General features: G+C 28.2%; 1 protein-coding gene across 4 annotated transcripts; it reads left to right on the top strand.

The window, feature by feature from the left end:
• Positions 1–306: 306 nt before the first annotated feature.
• LOC148301717 (ninjurin-1-like) lies at positions 307–19,791 on the top strand. Of its 4 annotated transcripts, none has more exons than XM_088272810.1 (3): positions 307–823; positions 9,172–9,348; positions 17,018–17,486. In XM_088272810.1, the coding sequence occupies exons 1-3, from the start codon at positions 776–778 to the stop codon at positions 17,183–17,185; spliced, it is 393 nt and encodes a 130-aa protein (XP_088128936.1). In that variant the 5' UTR covers positions 307–775; the 3' UTR covers positions 17,186–17,486. The 4 variants fall into 4 exon arrangements, with proteins under 4 accessions (XP_088128936.1, XP_088128934.1, XP_088128935.1 ...); XM_088272808.1 differs by lacking the exons at positions 307–823; positions 17,018–17,486 and adding exons at positions 5,001–5,257; positions 18,326–19,791; XM_088272809.1 differs by lacking the exon at positions 307–823 and adding an exon at positions 5,001–5,257 and having other exon boundaries at positions 17,018–17,330.
• Positions 19,792–20,259: the final 468 nt, after the last annotated feature.

Genomic DNA, 20,259 nt, shown 5'->3' with positions numbered 1-20,259 from the left:
CATTTTCTGTCTTTTGCAATTTTTTCACTTTTCCATTTGCAACTAGAATGATTTGCATTTTGAAGTACCTACTTATCTAACTTTGAATCTATTTTTCGTATGTCCGAAATAAGCCTTGCAAAATTGGCAGTGTTTGTCGTTTTTCATATACGGCCGTTATAAATTGCTTTTTTATTAACCTGCAATTTATTAATTTATATTCGTATGTAAATGTACAAAACGAATTGAAGATAGGTACCATTTGTTGAGACACTATGTGAATGGAAAAAATAATATCGATTATTTCATGTAAAGTGTTTCTCATCCAGTGTTATTCTGTGCGTTACCAAGTGCGCCGTGGAGCGTTGAAATTTACCAGGAAAACTGAAAACCTCAACTTACTAATGCTCCAAAATAATCGATTATTTAGTACATTTAAGTTATCAATCAAACAGTATTGCATATTACCTTTTAACCACATGTACGTTTAAACTAACATAACCAATCAGCATTTCGGCCCTTTATAACAAAGAATTTTCAACGGTAACAATAATTATTACATTATCGTTGTTGAATCATACAGTACATTGTTTATAATCAATAATAATAGCTATATAAGTTTTCCGTCTCAATGATTTTTGTACAATCTCGTGTGTTCTGCAAGAGGATGCGTCAGTGCGAAGTGTTATAATACAAATAATATTGGAACAAGGGAATCATTTAGATAAGCTGAGGTCATAAGTAGCCTAAGTATTTACAATCACCGTTAAGTGAAACCGATAAAAGATTGCAAAAAATGATGGCATCCATATCACCAGACAATAGAGCAGGAGTCCAGGATGGGGTGAGTAATAATTACGTAGTTTTATAATATATTATCTATATAACAACATAATATGTGTGCGTGTATGTACGTATGTGTATGTGTAAATGATAAAGGGTGAAATCAATCGAAATAAATCCATTTTAAAAAGGTCCGTTTATATTTTAAATTGGTAAAAATATTTCACCATTTCTTAAATCAATTCTGTCAATTTCTTTTTCAGAACTTTTACGTATATGTATTTATCATACATGATTTTATTTGTACTTCTTTCAGTAATCTCTTATTGACAACGTGTATATATTTCAATATCTCTAGTTGTTCTTTTAATTAATGACAGGCAATATAAGAGACAACTTATAAAATAATGAAAATGTCTACTACAACAATGAAATAATATCTAGTTCATGTTTTGTTATGTACGCAAATAAGTTGATAGTTTTATGTTACTGACACCGACTACTGGTAGTACAAGTGGAAAAATTATTAAGTTGTTTTATTATTATATGAGTGTATATAAGAAAAACTTTTGATGCAAACTGATTTTGAAAAGTAGTACGGTTACTAATTTGATTTTTTTTCACGAAAAAATATATAAAATAATTATTTTATAAAAAGCTGTTTTTTTATTTAAATAATTTCTTAAAGTATATATGCGACTGGCGTCGCCTGTAATGATCATTTATCACGGCTGTCCAAACTTAAAACACAGTAAGGGAGATTTTTTTTGCAGTGCATTTTTTTCATTTTTTGACTAAGTAGAACGTACTACTAAAAAATGTCCCTTACTGTGTTTTGAGTTTGGACAGCCGATCACCATTAGATACGAATATAGTATTCCTATTTAAATAGTGTTCTTTGTCCACGCTATCTCTCTTCCTACCAGTATCATTCCTAAGAGACTCCCACACGAAACCTGAAAATGAAAGTAGACTGAATGAAGTCGAATTGCGATCTTTCAGATGAATGTGCGGCAAAAAGATATATGAAAGAAGTTCAAATGGTGATATTAGGATGGAATGAAAAACAAAGGTAATCATTATCGATATAATTATGAAAGGTGTGGTAACATGGTTTGGGCATGTGGAAATGAGTGAAGAAAGAACAGTAAAACAAATTAATGAAGCGAATGTATTTGAAAAAAAAGCAGAGGAAGACCAAGGAAAATTTTGGCATGGTCAAGCATTTCAAATACTTGAAAGTGGTCAGGTCAGGAGTCAGAATAATCGGCGAGTATGTATGAGGAGATGCATGTATGTGGAAGAGACTATTGGTTACAAAGACAGATTAGTGAGGCATTCTATTCTCTCTATCTACATCTAGCAGCGTGATGTTCAGTTAGTAAGTTAGTAATATTTATTATTTTTTTTGTACTTTCGTAGACCGTATGGTTTTTTTTTAATGTTTAAAATGTCTCCACTGGCTTATTTTCTGATTTTTATTCAGTTCCATTTTACGTTTAATTTTATTAAATGCTAACAAAAAAATATTGTAGTACCTAGTGCTAATTCATGGTTGATTGCACTGATTGTACGGATATTGAGTGTATTCAATCAATCCACAGTAGCATTGAACTTAGTTCGAGTACCTATAGATAATACTTGTACTTTATAGCGTGGATTCGCAGGTGCATTGTTATCAATTGTGTTTAGAACGTCATCGATCAGATATGGAGGAACTAGACAGGACAAAACACACTACGAATTAAACTAATTAAAATCAGAATTGATAATTTCAACAATTTATTATTATTTGTTTATCAGACACCGGATTATTCACGCTACGGATGACATTAATATTATAGGTGTCTCATCTTGAAATTAAACATCTTTCGTTTTTATTTGAAGGAAGATGAAAGTTTGAGCTTCCCAGGGCTAACGACCTGAAAAATGATAGATCTTGACTTGAGACACCTATAAATCTGATAATTTTAATTAATAATTAAAATCTAACATACAAAATACAAAATGCTATAATTCTATCTCTATAAATGCATATTTTTAGTGTATGTATGTACAGTTAATTTTAACTATGTATCCTAAAAATATTTTATACATTTAGAATTGTGCCATTTTGTACTTTAAATGTGTTCTATTTTAACAACATTTTAAGTGTGTCCAAATACTTTTTTACAAATCTGGATTATCTCCAGTTATAGGAGTTAATTTTCATATTATTTTTTGACATATCCCCAATAGATGTCTGTAGTGAAATTCTAGTGATTCAAGCACTTTGTTTCAAAATTGAATCATATTTATAAAACTTCCATGAATTTGAGTAGTGTGGTTGTCAACCATGGGTTGAATTTGTGAATGTTACACGTGTGTAAAGTGATCACTTAAACCAGCCTATGACAAATAACAAAAAATAATTTGTTAGATTTTAATTGTAAACGAGAACGCTTGATTTTAACCACTTGAGTATTGTATTTATTTTCATTAATTGATTCGTCAGTCACTAACTAAATATGTAACTAACCAAATATCACGCCGCTTCCCCGCAGGGGTAGGCAGAGAGAATAGAACGCCACACCACCCTGTCTTTGCAAACATTTTTCGCCTCTTCCACGTTCATGCATCTTTTCGTTAGTCGCTTGGAATATATATCTACATAATGCCAATTGTAATACCAAATTGAAATTAAACATCCGAATTTGGCATTACATGTGTAAACATTTTTAGACTGAAATAAAACATAGTTAATGTACTCTATAATTTATACTTCTATTACAAACACGCAAACGACGATTATTCATAGAAATCACGCACGCTTCATCCGTCACGCTAAAAGAAGCAAGTAGGCATCGACTCCAACATAAATACACACACCTACGACTGCTGGCCATGGATGAACCCATTTTTGTAATACCGAAACGGTAAACCAAAACACCTTAAACAATTAACTAAATCAGCTTTAATCGACATTTTATTTTTCACCATACATATTGTCACATATAAAAATAAATGAAAAATTGAAAATAATGAAACATTTCCAATGACACGTAACACCCCTGCTTGAATATAACTAGTCTAAACACAGAAGTACGTGGGAATATAATTAATAATGAAATAATCGTTTTCCAATTTTCCGGTATACAGAACAACGAAAATCTGTTAATCAACATTTTATTTTCCGCAAAAAATTTATATATTTTTACATAAAAAAAATAAATGAAAATTTTAAGATAATAAAATATTTCGAATCTCACGTAACACTCTGGTTGAATATGACTAGTCTTAACACAGAAGTATGTGGAAATGTAATTAATAATTAAATAATCGTTTTCCAATTTTCCGGCGTACCTACATTATTCAAAACAAAGAAAATCCGTGAATTTTTCAAGTAGGTCGGCAATTTAAAAATCAATTTCCTTTATTATTTTTAGTTTCCTAAGTAGCGTTGCAGTTAGTAATCACATACTTACTGTACTATTATTGCTCATTTTAACAAACTCCCATTAGTCCTTCATTAAAAATATGTACATAAATACTTGCATATTAGGGCGTTGAAACCAAATGTAGAATTATCCACCAAAACTTACCAAAGATATGCCAAAATAAAGTTGACATTGCTACATTTCAAAATAACAGAGGCATTTTAAAACCAACTCTAAATATTAAAAACTGCGATAACTTTTCAATGATATTAATCAAAATTTGAAAAATTAAAAAAATTATTTTATTTTTTTTTTAAAAATTAAACTTTTAAAATAATAATGTGGGGGTAGCATCAATGAGCCAGATAGCATCAATTGTTCCCCTTTAAAATGAAATTAAAAAAAATGGTTTTCCAATAAGGCTTTAGTTTTATTTTATTTAAAATTATTCAATTTATTTTTTTCTTTGGTATACCTATGTATTTTTATTCCTATTGATGTTCTCCTTATAATACGATAACATCGTTTCATCTATATTTTTTAAAAGAAGAGTATAGGTGAAACAATAAAATACCTTTTGTAGAAAAAAATCGTCATCATAATCATAAAACTGGCCACTGCATTTTTTTTAAATAAAAATGTTTATTGTTTTGATAACGGCCATAAGTATTTATAATGTGTAATTCACCGTTTATTAGCGTAAGTTCAAAAGAATCTTATCAGATAATATAGTATTGTGACAACCGATATCAGAATTAAGATATCTTTATTCAAAATGACTAAAACTGTATCTACTGTAAACGTAATGCGTTTACTTTCGGGCCAGTTTGTTATTAGCAATCAAAGTCGGTAGCCGTCGGTGTCATCCGTTCAAGTTCTTCACAAAACGTCTTGTAGAAGACATTCAGTTGTGATTCAAGTGCGTTCCGGAAAGTGCTCCTGTTCTTTTTCGAGTCGAAACCATGACGAAGGACGTGGAACAAGACGGACACAATAAAACTAATGATGTTTCGTCGGATTCGACAGATGGAGCTGCCGTTAGCCGAATGGCAGTCATCACACTGGATGCCGTTCAAAGAGTATTTTTTTTTTTAAACATCCTATTTATTAAAGAAAAATTAAAAATAAGAAAAACTTTAAATTATTCTGACTTTTAGTTGGGATTCAAATATTATTTTCTTTAAAATCAGATATAATTTTCAATTAAAAAGAAATATAATAATATTTCAAACACTCCTGTTCATATAAATGCAAAACTAACTATACGTCGCATACAAGTAAATTACGTTTTTTCTCATGTACTGTGTTCTTTACGCTACTGATTTTGTTACGCAAAAAGTTCTTGACATAAATAAATAGATTTATAAACATTATGAATTTTAATATTAAAACGAAAATATGATACATCTAAACGATTGTGAGAACTCACTTTGGAAAATTTAATTGTCTCGCCTATAAAACGTTATTATATAGAGTTACGATAGTTCTGCATTTCGGCGACGATTTTTCATTACAATTTAATTATTGTTTATATAACAAGTCAGTATGAATCACACTAATCTACAATACATCTCAGCAACTGGTTTCCCCTCAAATTAAAAAATATATATAATACAACCTATCTCACCGGTTAAATTTCTTCGGTGTTAACGGCCATTTAGACGCTCAAATGTTTTTTTCCGGGTTATCATCTCATGTCAATTATCAATTAATTATCAATTATCACCTTACCAATGCATTGGAGTGTCATGGAGTCATGTCATGTCAGGAGTGAATTATAAATTTCAACAGTGAACAACAGAATTGTAAATCTTATAATATTCGCATATTTGGTATTTAAATTTACAAGATAACAGCGAATTACATATAATATTCATCCAAAATTTTACAGAACAATTACTGAAAATTATATATACATATATATATATATATATATATATATATATATATATATATATATATATATATATATATATATATATATATATATATATATATATATATATATATATATATATATATATATTTATATATATATATATATATATATATATATATATATATATATATGTTTATATATATATATATATATATATATATATATATATATATATATATATATATATATATATATATATATATATATATATATATATATATATATATATATATATATATATATATATATATATATATATAAAAGTATACATATTAATAATTACACCAGGAAAGCATTTATTTATTCAATTTACGTAAAGACTTATTTATATTTTATATTTTTGTAATGGAATGGATATTCATAGGATGCTCAGGAATGTTCATAAAAAAATCATTGTTTTAATTATAATTGAAGTATAATTGCGAGTGAAAAATATTTTGCATCCTGTTTTTGAAAGTCCGTTATATTGTTTTTTTATGAAAACTTTAATACATATTTTATAATTGAAATTTATAAATTCTTTTTTTTTAATTAAATTATTATTTTAAACAGAAAAACCCAGTCTTCGTACTGTATTTGCTCATTCATAATTTCTGCAAGTAATTCAACAAAGATTTTTGAAAGTCATCGTACTAATTTTCTTTTAATTTGTCGAATTTATTGCAAGTCTTGCAAATCTTTATTGCGAGATTGGCAAATCGAATATTCTTCATTTGAGTGAGTGTAAAATAAATGATTATCTACTACATACACATTGGGTATTGTGTAATCGATGTAAGAAATAAGCGATATCATATGTAATTATTATTCACAACTAAGAAAAAGTAGGGCATACTGATGCGATTTTAATTTGAATCTACTGTCAATTTAGAAACAAAACTGATATAAATGAAGACTTTACAATTTTTGTACACGGAAACGAATATTTGTAAGCAGTTTCAAACTAGCAAAAATTGTAATAAGTAATATCACTTATATTACCGAAGAGATTTATTTTATTTTTATTTATTTTTTTATTCATTTAATATATTTACATTTTTATTTATAACATAATAACATTTGAATCATTTATACATATGTAGAACTTTTATATTTCGATTCGCTGTGCCTCTCCATAAAAGAGTCTGTGCTCTTGTGCTTGGAAAGGGACTTACACTCGTGGTTTAATGTTATATAATAAAAGATATAATAGTTTTTTTATATATTTTTTTAAAGATTTAAATGTATAGAGCTTTAATTTTCTTCTTGAGGATTTTTATATCATCTATTTTTTTTATTTCTTTAGGGAGTTTATTGAAATGTTTGATTGCCAAATATTTGAAGTTTTGCTGAAATTGCTTGAAATAAATATATAACTATAATTTATATTTGAAGCACTAACTTTGTGATTTTCCATTTTATAATTAAAATGTAACTTTGTTTTAAAATCACTATAAATATTTAATTATAACTTAATTATAATGTCTCCCGGTTTCGAAGCTAACCGCCTCTTTTTCAACACTGATTAATACTAAAACTCTATCTACTAAACAATATTCAAAATATATTTTTTGACGGTTAGGGAAAGAAGCTTAGGCAGATCTCAACTGTGTACTAGTTTAATGGAATGGTGAACAAGATCACGGAAAATTTCATATTTTGATTATTTTGATCTAAAAATCTACATGCAAAGTACTGTTTTTATATAATTATGTAGAACAATTACTAAAATCGATTAATCATCGTAATCACCGACAGATTGTGTAATATTATACTTAAATGCGGACATATGCCTGCTCTAGTTTTTCATTTTTTAAATATCATTATTCATTGATTAAAAAATACATCAAATTCACAGATGTTATGTGATAAATTAATGAATCATCGCTACTTTATCACTACTTGAAATAATTCAAATGCCATAACAGACTTTTGAAAATATCTTTAATATGAATGTTTTTGGAACATTTTTGTACGCAGTATTTACGTTCTTTTTCAAATGAAATTTTTTATCAATACACGCGTATTATATTTTATTTCGTGCATATTTTTATTAAAAAAAGATATCAATCGAAAAATATAATTTTATATCACTCGTTTGAAAATGCCATAACTAGGCGAAACAATTGTCACAATATTGATTTTTATGTGTTTTTAACAATAAAATTCAACTTAGTAGGCTCAAAAAATCTGTGTTTGATTTAACAATTAATACATAAAGTAATTTAATGTAACGTACTATATTTTGAGTGTGTCCAAATTCTTGTTCAGAAATGGTGAATTTGCTCCTCGGAATTATTAGTATCAACATTTTTGTTGATGAAAAACATGACTGAAGAACAGCATACACTGTGTAAAATTCACCATTCTAACAACCATATTAAATTGTATTAAATTGAAAATATCATTTGCATTTTTTTAGTAAAACTTCATCTACGCCATCTATGTCATCACTTTTTCAAATTCCTACATGAATAAATCGACTTATTCATCATTGTTGAGATACCAATGCGACAGTAAATTTTTATCAATCCTTTCCTTGTATATTGTATTTGACGTCAGTAGTAAATATCTTTTTGTTTCAGAAGATCCACAAATAATAAAATCCGAAAAAAACTCGTTAATTTTTAGTGATCCATACAGTATCCCTCATAAACATGCATTTATAGCAGATTTGTTAAAAACTTAATAAACTGGCGTTAACGACAATTAGCTTGGAGAGTGTAGTATGTTCCTTCGAATTTGTGAAATAGACAAAAAATACATACATAAACTGCAAACCGGTTGCTTTATTTTAACATTTTAACATAGATGTAAAAATGTATAAAATGAAAAAATTATAAAATATAAAAAATAACTCCTATGTGGAGATACCCCAGATTTGTGAACAAGTATTTGGACACATTCAAAATATTGTTTTATTTTAAAATTATGTAAATTACGACTATCTGTCATACGCACATTTTTGCGTATTTCTTGAAATTACCATAGTAGATTTACCGGATTTTTCTATGCATTTATGATTTTATTGTTTTTACATGTTTGTTTCATTTATTTAATTTATATATTTTCCAGATAAAGGGGCTCGATGCTAACAGATATGCGACAAAGAAGACGATAGCCCAAGGGATGCTAGACATTGCTCTTCTCACAGCCAATGCATCCCAATTAAAGTATATCTTACAAGTTGGAGAAAAACACGAATTTTATACGCTATTACTCACCTTAATAACAGTCTCGATAGTATTACAGGTAAGGAATGTTAGCCACAACCACATTTTTTTCTGTTAAAAAATGTGGAGATGGATCATTGCTTGCTTCACGCTTGAACTGCTTGTGAACGTCTCTCTTTGCTTTTTTAATAATGACACAAACGAAGAATTTTAGTTTTTTTTTTCATTTTTGTAATTTTTTCATCTTCTCACTGGCTTTTTTCGCATGGGTAGTATTAAACTAATATTTTTTAATTTGTATTCATTCATGTTTCTCAAATTTATTTCCACTTCTTCACTTCCGTAAAATTTTAGAAAATTGTCTACATTGCATGAATTTCAAAAATGTGAATTTCACATAAGTGGTTACATAGAATGATATTGTAGTTATTATTTCATAAACAAATAACAATATATCAACAATAATCTGTATACAATTATCTCTATCAAATTTTACAACAACAAAAAAATAATGAATATTTTTAATAGTTTTGTAGTGATTACCTATCATCATAAAAAAATATCCATACTAATCGTATTGTGGACTGTTATCAGCGCTTCAAAAAATATAGATTTACAAAAAAATATATCGTAAGTAATTTGAAAATCGTCGGATTTCGCTAATATACCTAGAAAAAAATGTTTAATAAACCTAGACAAAAAGTTTTTTTACGAAGAGAGCGTATATTCAATTCACTTCCAGTAAAATATTATTTCATGCCTTTTAAAAACTTAAAATCGTGAAATTTCCTATAAAATTGAAGGACATCTCTCTAATTTTTAAGGTACTTGTGTATCCTATTTAGGTCTATCTGTGTCGGTTACTGTGAATTGATTGTATAGTAACAACAATAGTTTTTCATCTCTACACAACGGATACAAATTTACCAAACCTCTTTTTCCAAATTATGTATTGGAACCACGTCAATTCTTCATAAGAATATTAATAATTATTATTTTTATGATTACACATAGTTAGTGAGTAATCAATAATTTATTTACAAACATAATTTAGCATACATATATCTGATTTAAAACTTATATTTTTTATTAAAATATAACATTATATAAATGATTTTATCTCTAGTTTAATAAAATATTCACAGATAATAAATTTTCTACACTATACAGATCTTGTCACGAAATTTACATGTTTAATGTTTAATATTTACAATTTTACATCTACCACTAAATGAAGTCACTGCCCATTATATAGAGCATCTCGTTTGCCAGTAATAACTGTGTTTCCCAATTATTTTAGTTGAACTATTTCCCAATTACCACGTACAAGTATGTATATGGACATGTAACACATCACTCGATAAATGTGTCTGACACATAATATAATTGCACTGTTGATAGCCTCATATGATTTCTGAAAATACCAACTTTCAAAGGATTAGTGTCAAAATTTCATGGCATTCCAACAATAAATGTGTAGAGTTGATGCTGCGTGCCACTTTTTAGGCACGACACTTTAACTCGTATGTCTGTTGAATGTTGTGTGCCGATATATAGGCACGGCCATAACACACTGCTCGTGTGCTATACCGATATCAATTTCAGTCGTCATTATGTAGGGAACACTAGTCTGTATCACCAATATATTTTTCATTGAAAAAAACGGTCACAATTTTATTCATGTTTTTTGAAATCGTGTATAACACAGTGTTTAGACAAACACAATGCTTTATTTTTTCTGTTTTGAATATTGAAAGCATGAACTTTGTGGATCATATTGATATATTATTTCGAGAAATAAAAATACTTTGTGTTCTGATCCACTCACATTTTTATTTAACCAACTAGTTTCGGCAACAACCTGTTGCCCTCTTCAGGGTTACATTTATTACAGTAATAAATGTAACCCTGAAGAGGGCAACAGGTTGTTGCCGAAACTAGTTGGTTAAATAAAAATGTGAGTGGATCAGAACACAAAGTATTTTTATTTCTCGAAATAATATACTTTATTTTTTCGTTTATTATTGACACTTTTCGTAGAAATTTGAAATATCAATTGCTCACCTAAAGGGTTAAACATTGTTTTTTTAATGGGAAAAATACTGTTGAAACGAAACAGTGGCTTGATTAGCGTTATGGAGACCATACGGCACCAGGGAAAGTAACTATTATTGACTGGTATTTGAGAAAAAAAATTAGATCGTAGACTTACCGAACTTGTATTTATACGATTTTTGAGTGATGGATTAAATATAATTTCCGCATGTTGTATTTTATTTTGCTTAATTTTTCCGTGTCAATATTATTAGTTACTAGTTAATTCGCAATTACTATTTTTTACACTATTTATTTAGTTTTCTTACATATTTTTATGCATTTTTTTGATAACCTAATCTCCAATTGATTCTGAATTTTAGCTGTAGCTTAAGCAACACCGCTTACCTATAATGTCCCTACTTAGGCTTCAACTTTGTTAGTTATATTTAAAGCTACTTTACGTTCAAAGCTACTTTAATTTCAGGTATTTTTTAAATGAATAGTTGTAGCCAAATGCACTCGCTTGTATATTACAATATATAATATTAACGTTAAAATCAATGACGTTTTAATGAGAAAAAATAATTATTTTATCAACCATGGCTAAAAATAGACTTTTCAGGGTCAAAATTAATTTTGACCCTGAAATTTCAAAAGCCTGTCTTTTTATTTTCATAATTTATTATAGTTGATGCCGGAGTAGACATATTTTTAAATATACACTCCATAATAAACGAATTAGTTTTTTTCCATTTTCCTCAGTATCAACAGCAAATTAAATTTTTCTGTTGAGTTTTTTTATTGGATATCCTAGTTCTAATTTTTTGAACACTAATCTGCCATTACTAAACACAAACATATGTTTATAATGTATGTGTGTATAAAGATATACATATCGCTCACTCATTTCAAGAACGTCATAAATCAAAAATCGTCAATTTTTTGCTGTGCATATTTTCGGAATGCACTATATCCCAGCAAAAGAGGCATATTTTAAACTTCATATTTACCCGCTACAGGGCAGAAAGTAATGTTTTTTGCATTTTGAAGAAAAGGTATTGTTTAATTTTTTTTTTAAAGTAAACTAGTTATTTTTCAAATGGAGAAAAAAAACCTTCAGGTTTAACCTAAAAAGATCTGCTGCACAGTAAAAAGTTCAATAAGTGGCTTGATATTTATTTTTAATAAATTGTATTATATTTTTAAACTTTAAAAACGATCTCCTGAAAATCAAGTTTTTATTTTATTTATGACGTTCTTGAAAGAAGTGAGCGATATATGCATTAACAATCTGTCCCTGATAAATTAAACAGAGTAGACCAGAATGAATTTAGCGGTAATTTCCAGAAATTAGTCAAATTTGGATTAATCAATTTATTTTTATTCCTCTAGGTTGGGTTGGGTATAGTTTGCTTGTCACTAAACCTCATGAGAGACTGCCGATTGCATATCCCGTCCTACCATAACTCGGCTAACATTATTAATTACTCGACCACGGGATGCGCTTTCATAATTACGGCATTGAATTTAATGATTTCAGCATTTGATCCATCGGTGGCCAAATATGCATCCTTTAATTTGGAATAAATGTGCATTAAAAACACTCTCCTTATCATTCGTAATACCACTCAGAAACTTCACGAATACCGATTTCGGAATAACCATTCCCTCGTCAGATTAACTATAGACTATAATTATAGTATAAAGTTAAAGTCCATAGTTGACGAGGAAAATGTGTTTTTCAAAATCAGCTGTCTTAAACTACAGGGCAGAAAGTGTTGTTTTTGCATTTTGAATAAAAGGTATTGTTTAATTGTTTTTTTAAATATACTAAATATTTTTCAAATAGAGAAAAAAACATTTAAGCTTTACATAAAAAGATCTGTTGCACAGTAAAAAAATCAATTAGTGGCTTGATATTTATTTTTAATACATTGTATTACATTTTTAAACTTTAAAAACGATCTCCTGAAAAATCAAGTTTTTTGATATGTGACGTTGTTGAAAGCAGTGAGCGATGTATGTATCTTTGTTAAATATACATAACAGTATTATTAAATCTACGAGTACGTACACATACTTGCAACATACTTAATATAAAATTTATCCTGAAAAGCAATTTATTATTTAAGTAACTTTGCATTTTTTAACGCAAACATTTCATTTTTCGAAAAATAAAATGAAAACTTCTAAAGCTAACGTGCAGCGTAAGCGATTTTTTTAAAAATATAAATAATTAGATATGAAGCCAAAACAAAATAAAAATAGTGTGGAGCCATGCACAATCGATAGCACTGCTTTTTAGAGGTTCATTTATTCATTTGGAATTCTCTTTTTTTTATTTTTTTATTATTATAAAAACCATAAATTATTAATTTGTATTTCTACAGATGATCGTGGGGTTGTTATTCATAATAATTGGCGGATTGAACATCAACAAAAATCGGGATCTAACGGCAGCCACTATTTTAAATGACGTCATTCTAATATTTGTTTTCATAATATCGATTGTGAACGTTATCATTTCCGGATTCGGAATCGAATATTCCAATCATTCCCTCGTTTTGCAGCGGGATTTTAGAGACGAACAGCCTAGAACTCTTTATTAATGAATATCTTTATAAATAAATTACTCGTTTTCATGCAGGCACTTATTATTTTATATATTTATATACTTAAAATATTCTCCCTACGTCCTCAGAGGAAACAGATTAACTTAAGTTAACTTAACTTAAGATATGAAATCATACAGACTGGCATAAAATTAATCACCATATCGAAATATCTTATAATTTTTACAATTAGCGTCGTACGTCAATCATATTTGACATTTCGCTCACTCCTTTCAAGAACGTCATAAATAAAAAATTGACAATTTTCAATTGGACATGTTTTCAGAATGCCCAGAAAGTGTACTATATGCCAGCAAAAGCGGCATATTTTTAACTTAATATTTACCCGATACAGGACAGAAAGTGTTAATTTTTGCATTTTGAAGAAAAGGGATGCTGTAATTAATTTTTAAATGCATTAAATATTTTTCAAATGTAGAAAAAACCTTCAGGTTTTACCTAAAAAGATCTGTTGCACAGTAAAAAGTTAAATAAGTGGCTTGATATTTATTTTTAATACATTGTATTATATTTTTAAACTTTAAAAACGTTCTCCTGAAAAATCAAGTTTTTTGATTTATGACGTTCTTGAAAGGAGTGAGCGATTTGTGTACTAGACAGCTGTAGTATACAAACAAATTGGTAAAACGGACACAAATGTATGTCAACACTGGCGGCAGCAACTTGACGGATATCATCTTTTCCACTTAACAAATAAATTAAAAGTCCAAATAAAGACATCTCTCAATTTGTTTTTTATTTGATAAAAAAATTATTCAAAAACAAAATTGGATCATTAATTTTGCGTCACTCTTAATCTGTATACTGCAGCTGTCTAGTTCACAAATGTCAAATATGATAAATTATAGCATCTTTCGTTAGGGTGATTCATTTTGCGCCACCCTGTACATAAAACAACAAAAATGTGCAGCTTCTTCTTGCTTAGTGGCTTTTTTTCTTCCATCACCCAAATCACAGATCGAATTCGTTTAAACAAACTTTATACTATTAAATTAAGTAAGTTAACTGTTACAAACATTTTTTTAAATAAACCCAAAGAGATTTGTTAGATATTGAATATCTAATAATACGTTTAAAAGTCTGTTGATTTTAAATTATTTAAATGTATGCTTATGTGTTAATCGTTATTATTAGGAACATGATATTCAATCATTTGTAGCTTTGTTTTTCTTCTAATGAATAATAATGTAACTCATTATATAAATGTACTACGTAACCATGTTGATTATTTATTAATCTTTGATCATATTTTTTAAAATTTAGATAACATTAGGTTTTTCTCGGAAAAAGCAAAGATAACATATTTAATTTCCAAATTTTTCGGAAAACAGGTGAGCGCTGCAATATTGGCGGTCACACTATCGGTTTTGAATATCAACAACGGAGAAAAGGAAAGGACAATAGCGGCCATATTGAATCATATTTCCCTCGGCTTGGTCACCGGCGCATTATTTTGTGACGTCATAAAAATGAGCTTTGGTCTTGATCCGGCACTATCTGTTGAGAATCTGAATTCGACCCTACTTAAAAAACGAATTTAGTTTTGAGAAATGTGTACATTTAGCCCCGTATTTCTGGTTTATTACTGCACAGTACCTACTCGATTTCGAAAAACACTATTTTCTGCGGATACTGAATGAATAAGGAAACTATGGATACTCATTTGTACCTCGTTCCACCCGAAAGAAAAAAAATACCTTCCTTAGAATGACGAAGCTCTAACTTGTTTCATCACACTTCTTTGACAGATTTTGATTTCCATTAGTGTCCAAAATATGAATTAACAAACATACAATACGTTTTGATTGTTATACCTTACTAAATGTTATCCATTTTCATATATTTTTTTTTTTATTTGGCATTGTTTGTTTGAAAGTGTGAGTGTGTGTTTTTTTTTAATACTCTTTTGTAAAAAAAAAACTTGAAATACTTTAAAAAAATTAAAGTACGAAATAATATCGTCGGACGTAAACTTATAACTTATAACTATAAAAATGTGTTGTTTAGTTATTGTTTTATTACGGCATTTACGCTGAGATATACACCATCACTTGCCGACAAAAATAATAACTAAATATCATCCACTTACAGATGTAGAATTTTGCTGGCACCAAGAATCATACATAAACTTGTTGGCCTGCCATTTTAATTAGCGAATTAATTCGTCCGTCTATAAGGATCATCTCAATTAGTTACAAGTGGAACCATTTCACCCCATAACACGTTTTGTGTTAGTTAGAACCTTATCACTCTAAGGACACGATATTAGACGGACGAGTAGGTGGCGGTGTTAACATATTTTACTTACAATCCTCATTTGTTCATAAAACATATATTCTAATATTAAGGTGTTTGCCATAATTTCATTTCATTTTAATGAAATTTCTTTGACATTGTATATGATTTCCATTGGGGGTGGTGTTTTCAAATAACATAATTTTCTACAAATAAACTAAATAAAATTAACAGTTGCTTACCTGCTTTCCTCAATCACTCATAAATCACTTTTCATACTATATTTTATAATTTTATTTTTTCCACCAAAACCAAGGCTGTATGCTCGAAATTATGTTAGTAATAATTCAGTTACTCCTTATGACCCACGAACCCATTAAGCAATAAAATATTATCTTAATCTTCATTTTAAAATACATTTTAGACCATCCTGCCAAAATATGGGTCCTCGACCCCATACTAACCTTATATCAATACGATTTTCCCTCAATTTGTGGACTACATATACTTTAATAATAATAAAAATAAAAAATCAAGTGAATAAGTATGGGATTAAGAACTTTCTCGCCCCATTGCATATTATATCGGTAAAAAGTAGTTTTGAAAAAATCTACCTGTAAAAAGTAAAAGCTACCTGTAAAAAAAAGCTTAAGAAATATCTTTTTATCTTTTTACATTTGAATAATTCTAAATTCAGATTATTTTTGTGGAATTCTGATTGTAATAGTTTACTGCCTTGGTTTATGGTAAATTTGACATTGTTTCACTTTCTTTACATTTCTTTGATTTTCTTTCTTTTCTTCTAATTTCTTTTCTTTTCTTTTCTTTCTTTCTGCACTCAAGGTGACCGCTGGTGTCCTCTTTGTAATTCTGGGATCCTTCTATAACCTTAATAACCCGGATGATCACAAGAAAGCAGATTTAATAAATAACATTTGTTTAGGCATTAATATTGTTATTCTAGCTGTAGACATACTAGTAAATGTATTCTTCACTGTAGAAGATACATAAATAATGTTTTTTGATAAAATCCGTAAAAATGTAAGTTCTAATTTCTTGATGGATTAAAAATAGTATTAACCTATTCTCAGTAGCGGGCACATTTTTTTAAATCAGGTTGAGCGTTAGAGACGGGTAGTGAGATGAATTAGACAATACTTATAAGGTAGGGTAGGCACTGTCCTGTTTCTGTATGAAACGCCAGTAAGGTAGAAAAGACACTGCCTTTTAGTCTATATCAATTGCACGCCCCTGCCCATACTTAAATTTTATTTCTAAGATACGATATTAACCTGTTCAACAGTAAAAAAAAGTCATTTTATCACATGAATTATGCTCTATTATTTTATTTATTTAAATTATATTTTAAAAAGTTGTAATTTAATATTTTAAAACATTGTGTAGATATCTATGAAAATGTGATTTGTAGTAAAATTATTGATTCTTTCATGTAAATATTTTAAATAATACATAAGAAATTAAGCATTAACGTACCGATATGTTAGTACTGTTGAACTGGTTAAATATGTTAACATATAGGTAACTTTAACTGCATAAATGACAGTTTTTGATAGTCATATATTGTACTTGATAGTCGTGATATTATTAGCATCAAAGCGTATCAAATGTTCATGTAATAATTTACTGAAATTAGTGAATAAATATTCAGTCCGTCTGTAGGGGTTGAAACGCTGATTTAAAGTATTATAATTTATTTTCAATTTAAGCTTGTATTGGCATTCCTTGGAACTGCATTTCATATAAAATATCAAATAACAACTAAATGGTTTTATTCACATTTATTTTATTTGACCAGCGATCGGATTTACTTTACCGATACCAGTCTGGTGATTTTGAAATTCACTCGCAGATCAAATAGAATTTATGTGGAAAGAGGTACATATTTAGTTGTCATTTTATCTCTTTTATATTAAGTTAGTTTTCATTTAAAATATCAATTTGAGTAGATAATCCAATTCATGTATAAAAAATTAGCTAGAAATTAAATTATATTATAGGTATATTACATACTTTTTATCACTTATTTTGTTTTTATTATGCATATATTTTTATTAGTTGTGTTTTGTTTATTTTTTGTTAATGTTTATTTATTTATTTTATTTTCATTTTGGCGTTCTGCACATACCATAGGTTTCTGTCGGAGTGCTGTTTGTTATTCTGGGCTCATTTGTCAATCTCAATAAACCAGAAGACCACAAGAAAGCGGAACTTCTCAATAATTTCTGTTTGGCAATCAATATTATTATTTTAGCGGTAGATATTATTGTAAATACATTCTTTATGAAAAACGAAGGTGGTATATGAAGAATAAACATTAACTGTCTTTAGACGTACCCGCTTTACCGCGCGAATAGTGCTATTCATGTCATCCAGGAAAGCCATCATCGTCAAAAGTGGCGCGCATATTTTTTTCCGAGCTAATGGTTAAACGTAACCTATCCGCGATCTTTCACGCAGTTTATCCCGAGTGATAATTCGGACAGCACTAATCGAGCAGTAAAGCACGTACGTATTTAGATATTATTAAGAATATGAATAATCTCAAGAATATTAAAGATGTAAACAAAACGTATACTCGACCATGTGTATTAAAATATGCAATATAATCTTAGTCTTCTAATGCATTACGATCATTGATCAGAAATACTTTATTATTCTCTTAAAAATTGATATTAAAATGATAATGAAAACATATTAATTTGTACTTTTCAATATTTTACATTAATGGGCTACCTATTAATAATTTCACGTTTCCAGCTATATAATTTGTTCGAAAAATACATTAAATTATATGAATTCGTCGAGGTATTTGCCTATAAACAAATACATACATTATTTCTTCATTGGCGAGAAAATTCTAATGTTAATATTTTCTAATTTGGCATTTAAAATTCAATGGCAACATATTATTTGACATCGATATTTTTGTTTCCATAAAATATCCAATATATAATTCAATGTTGTAAAGATACCTAATCTGATTTTGTATGTTTTACATGTTTATTATTTCTAACTTAAATGTTTAATTTAAGTTCATTTTTAAATTATTCAAGTCAAATTCTTCATATCAATGTGTTATTATGATGTTTACATTGTTCTACATACTATGATATATACTATCAATCGGTATATATGTTGTTACTGTTAATTTCTTGCCTACAAACAATATTGTTATTTAATAATTATTGTAAAATTAAATGATAAAACTTTTAAACTACATAAATGAAACTCCAATACCTTGTGTATGTTTGTAAACGCAAAATCGTATATAAAATATTCTGTATACCTAACAATTTTAGAACATTTTTTTAGTTTTAGGATATTTTATTCTTTAAATAGCATTATATTTTATAGCGTGATGACATAAAATTACAATAAAGATTTTTTTAATTAAAAAATCTCTGTTTACTGTGCCTATTGCCTGTTTACAGCTAAAGCAATAAAAATATGTAATTTCCAAATAAGTATAATTATTTACTACTGATATTTTGCCACTTTGGGTGAAAACGAAACGATTTTTATGAATGTTATATGTTTGTACTTAATATATATTAAATCGTGCTGGATAAATAAAATATATTTGAAATTAAAACAAATGTTTTTATTATTTCCTGTTTATTGTAAACTTATCATTCATCTGTTTTTGGATATACAAATGTCGATTCAGTTAATATAACCAAAAAAACTAAAAATGTGTTTTAATTGTTATATTCCTTTTCCAGATAATATACTCAAATTTAATGTACCTAAATAGATATATAACATTTTATTTTACGAACGACCAAAGAAACAACTTTTCGTTCTTTTAGAATGAAGCAATACTTTCATAGGCCGACATATTTTGTGGAATCTGCCTATTGACGAAAAGAGCTTTTATTTTGATTTTCCGCTTTAAAAAAAAAAAGAATATTTTTAAAATCTCGGCACCGGTATATTAACATACGACGACGACGTTGCGATCGTTGGCCAAACGCCCTCCATGCACCAACCCGCTTGACACCCGTATTATGCAGAAAGCAACCAGACCACATTAAACTCAGAGATACTTTTGGATCGCTGTATAT

This window comes from Brachycentrus maculatus, unplaced genomic scaffold (genome assembly GCF_059751285.1).
Source record: "Brachycentrus maculatus isolate JH-2025_06_01 unplaced genomic scaffold, ASM5975128v1 h1tg000527l, whole genome shotgun sequence".
In the NCBI taxonomy this organism is placed as follows: Eukaryota; Metazoa; Arthropoda; class Insecta; order Trichoptera; family Brachycentridae; genus Brachycentrus; species Brachycentrus maculatus.
Note: the sequence above shows the minus strand (reverse complement) of the source record. Positions and strands in the feature narration are given on the sequence as shown.

Bases quoted from the DNA above. Each gene is read 5' to 3' on its own strand.
- LOC148301717 (XM_088272811.1), top strand. From the start codon at position 5,141: ATGACGAAGGACGTGGAACAAGACGGACACAATAAAACTAATGATGTT. The intron at 5,258-9,171 runs GTATTTTTTTTT...TATATTTTCCAG, and splicing joins CACTGGATGCCGTTCAAAGA to ATAAAGGGGCTCGATGCTAA. The intron at 9,349-15,270 runs GTAAGGAATGTT...TTCGGAAAACAG, and splicing joins CAGTCTCGATAGTATTACAG to GTGAGCGCTGCAATATTGGC.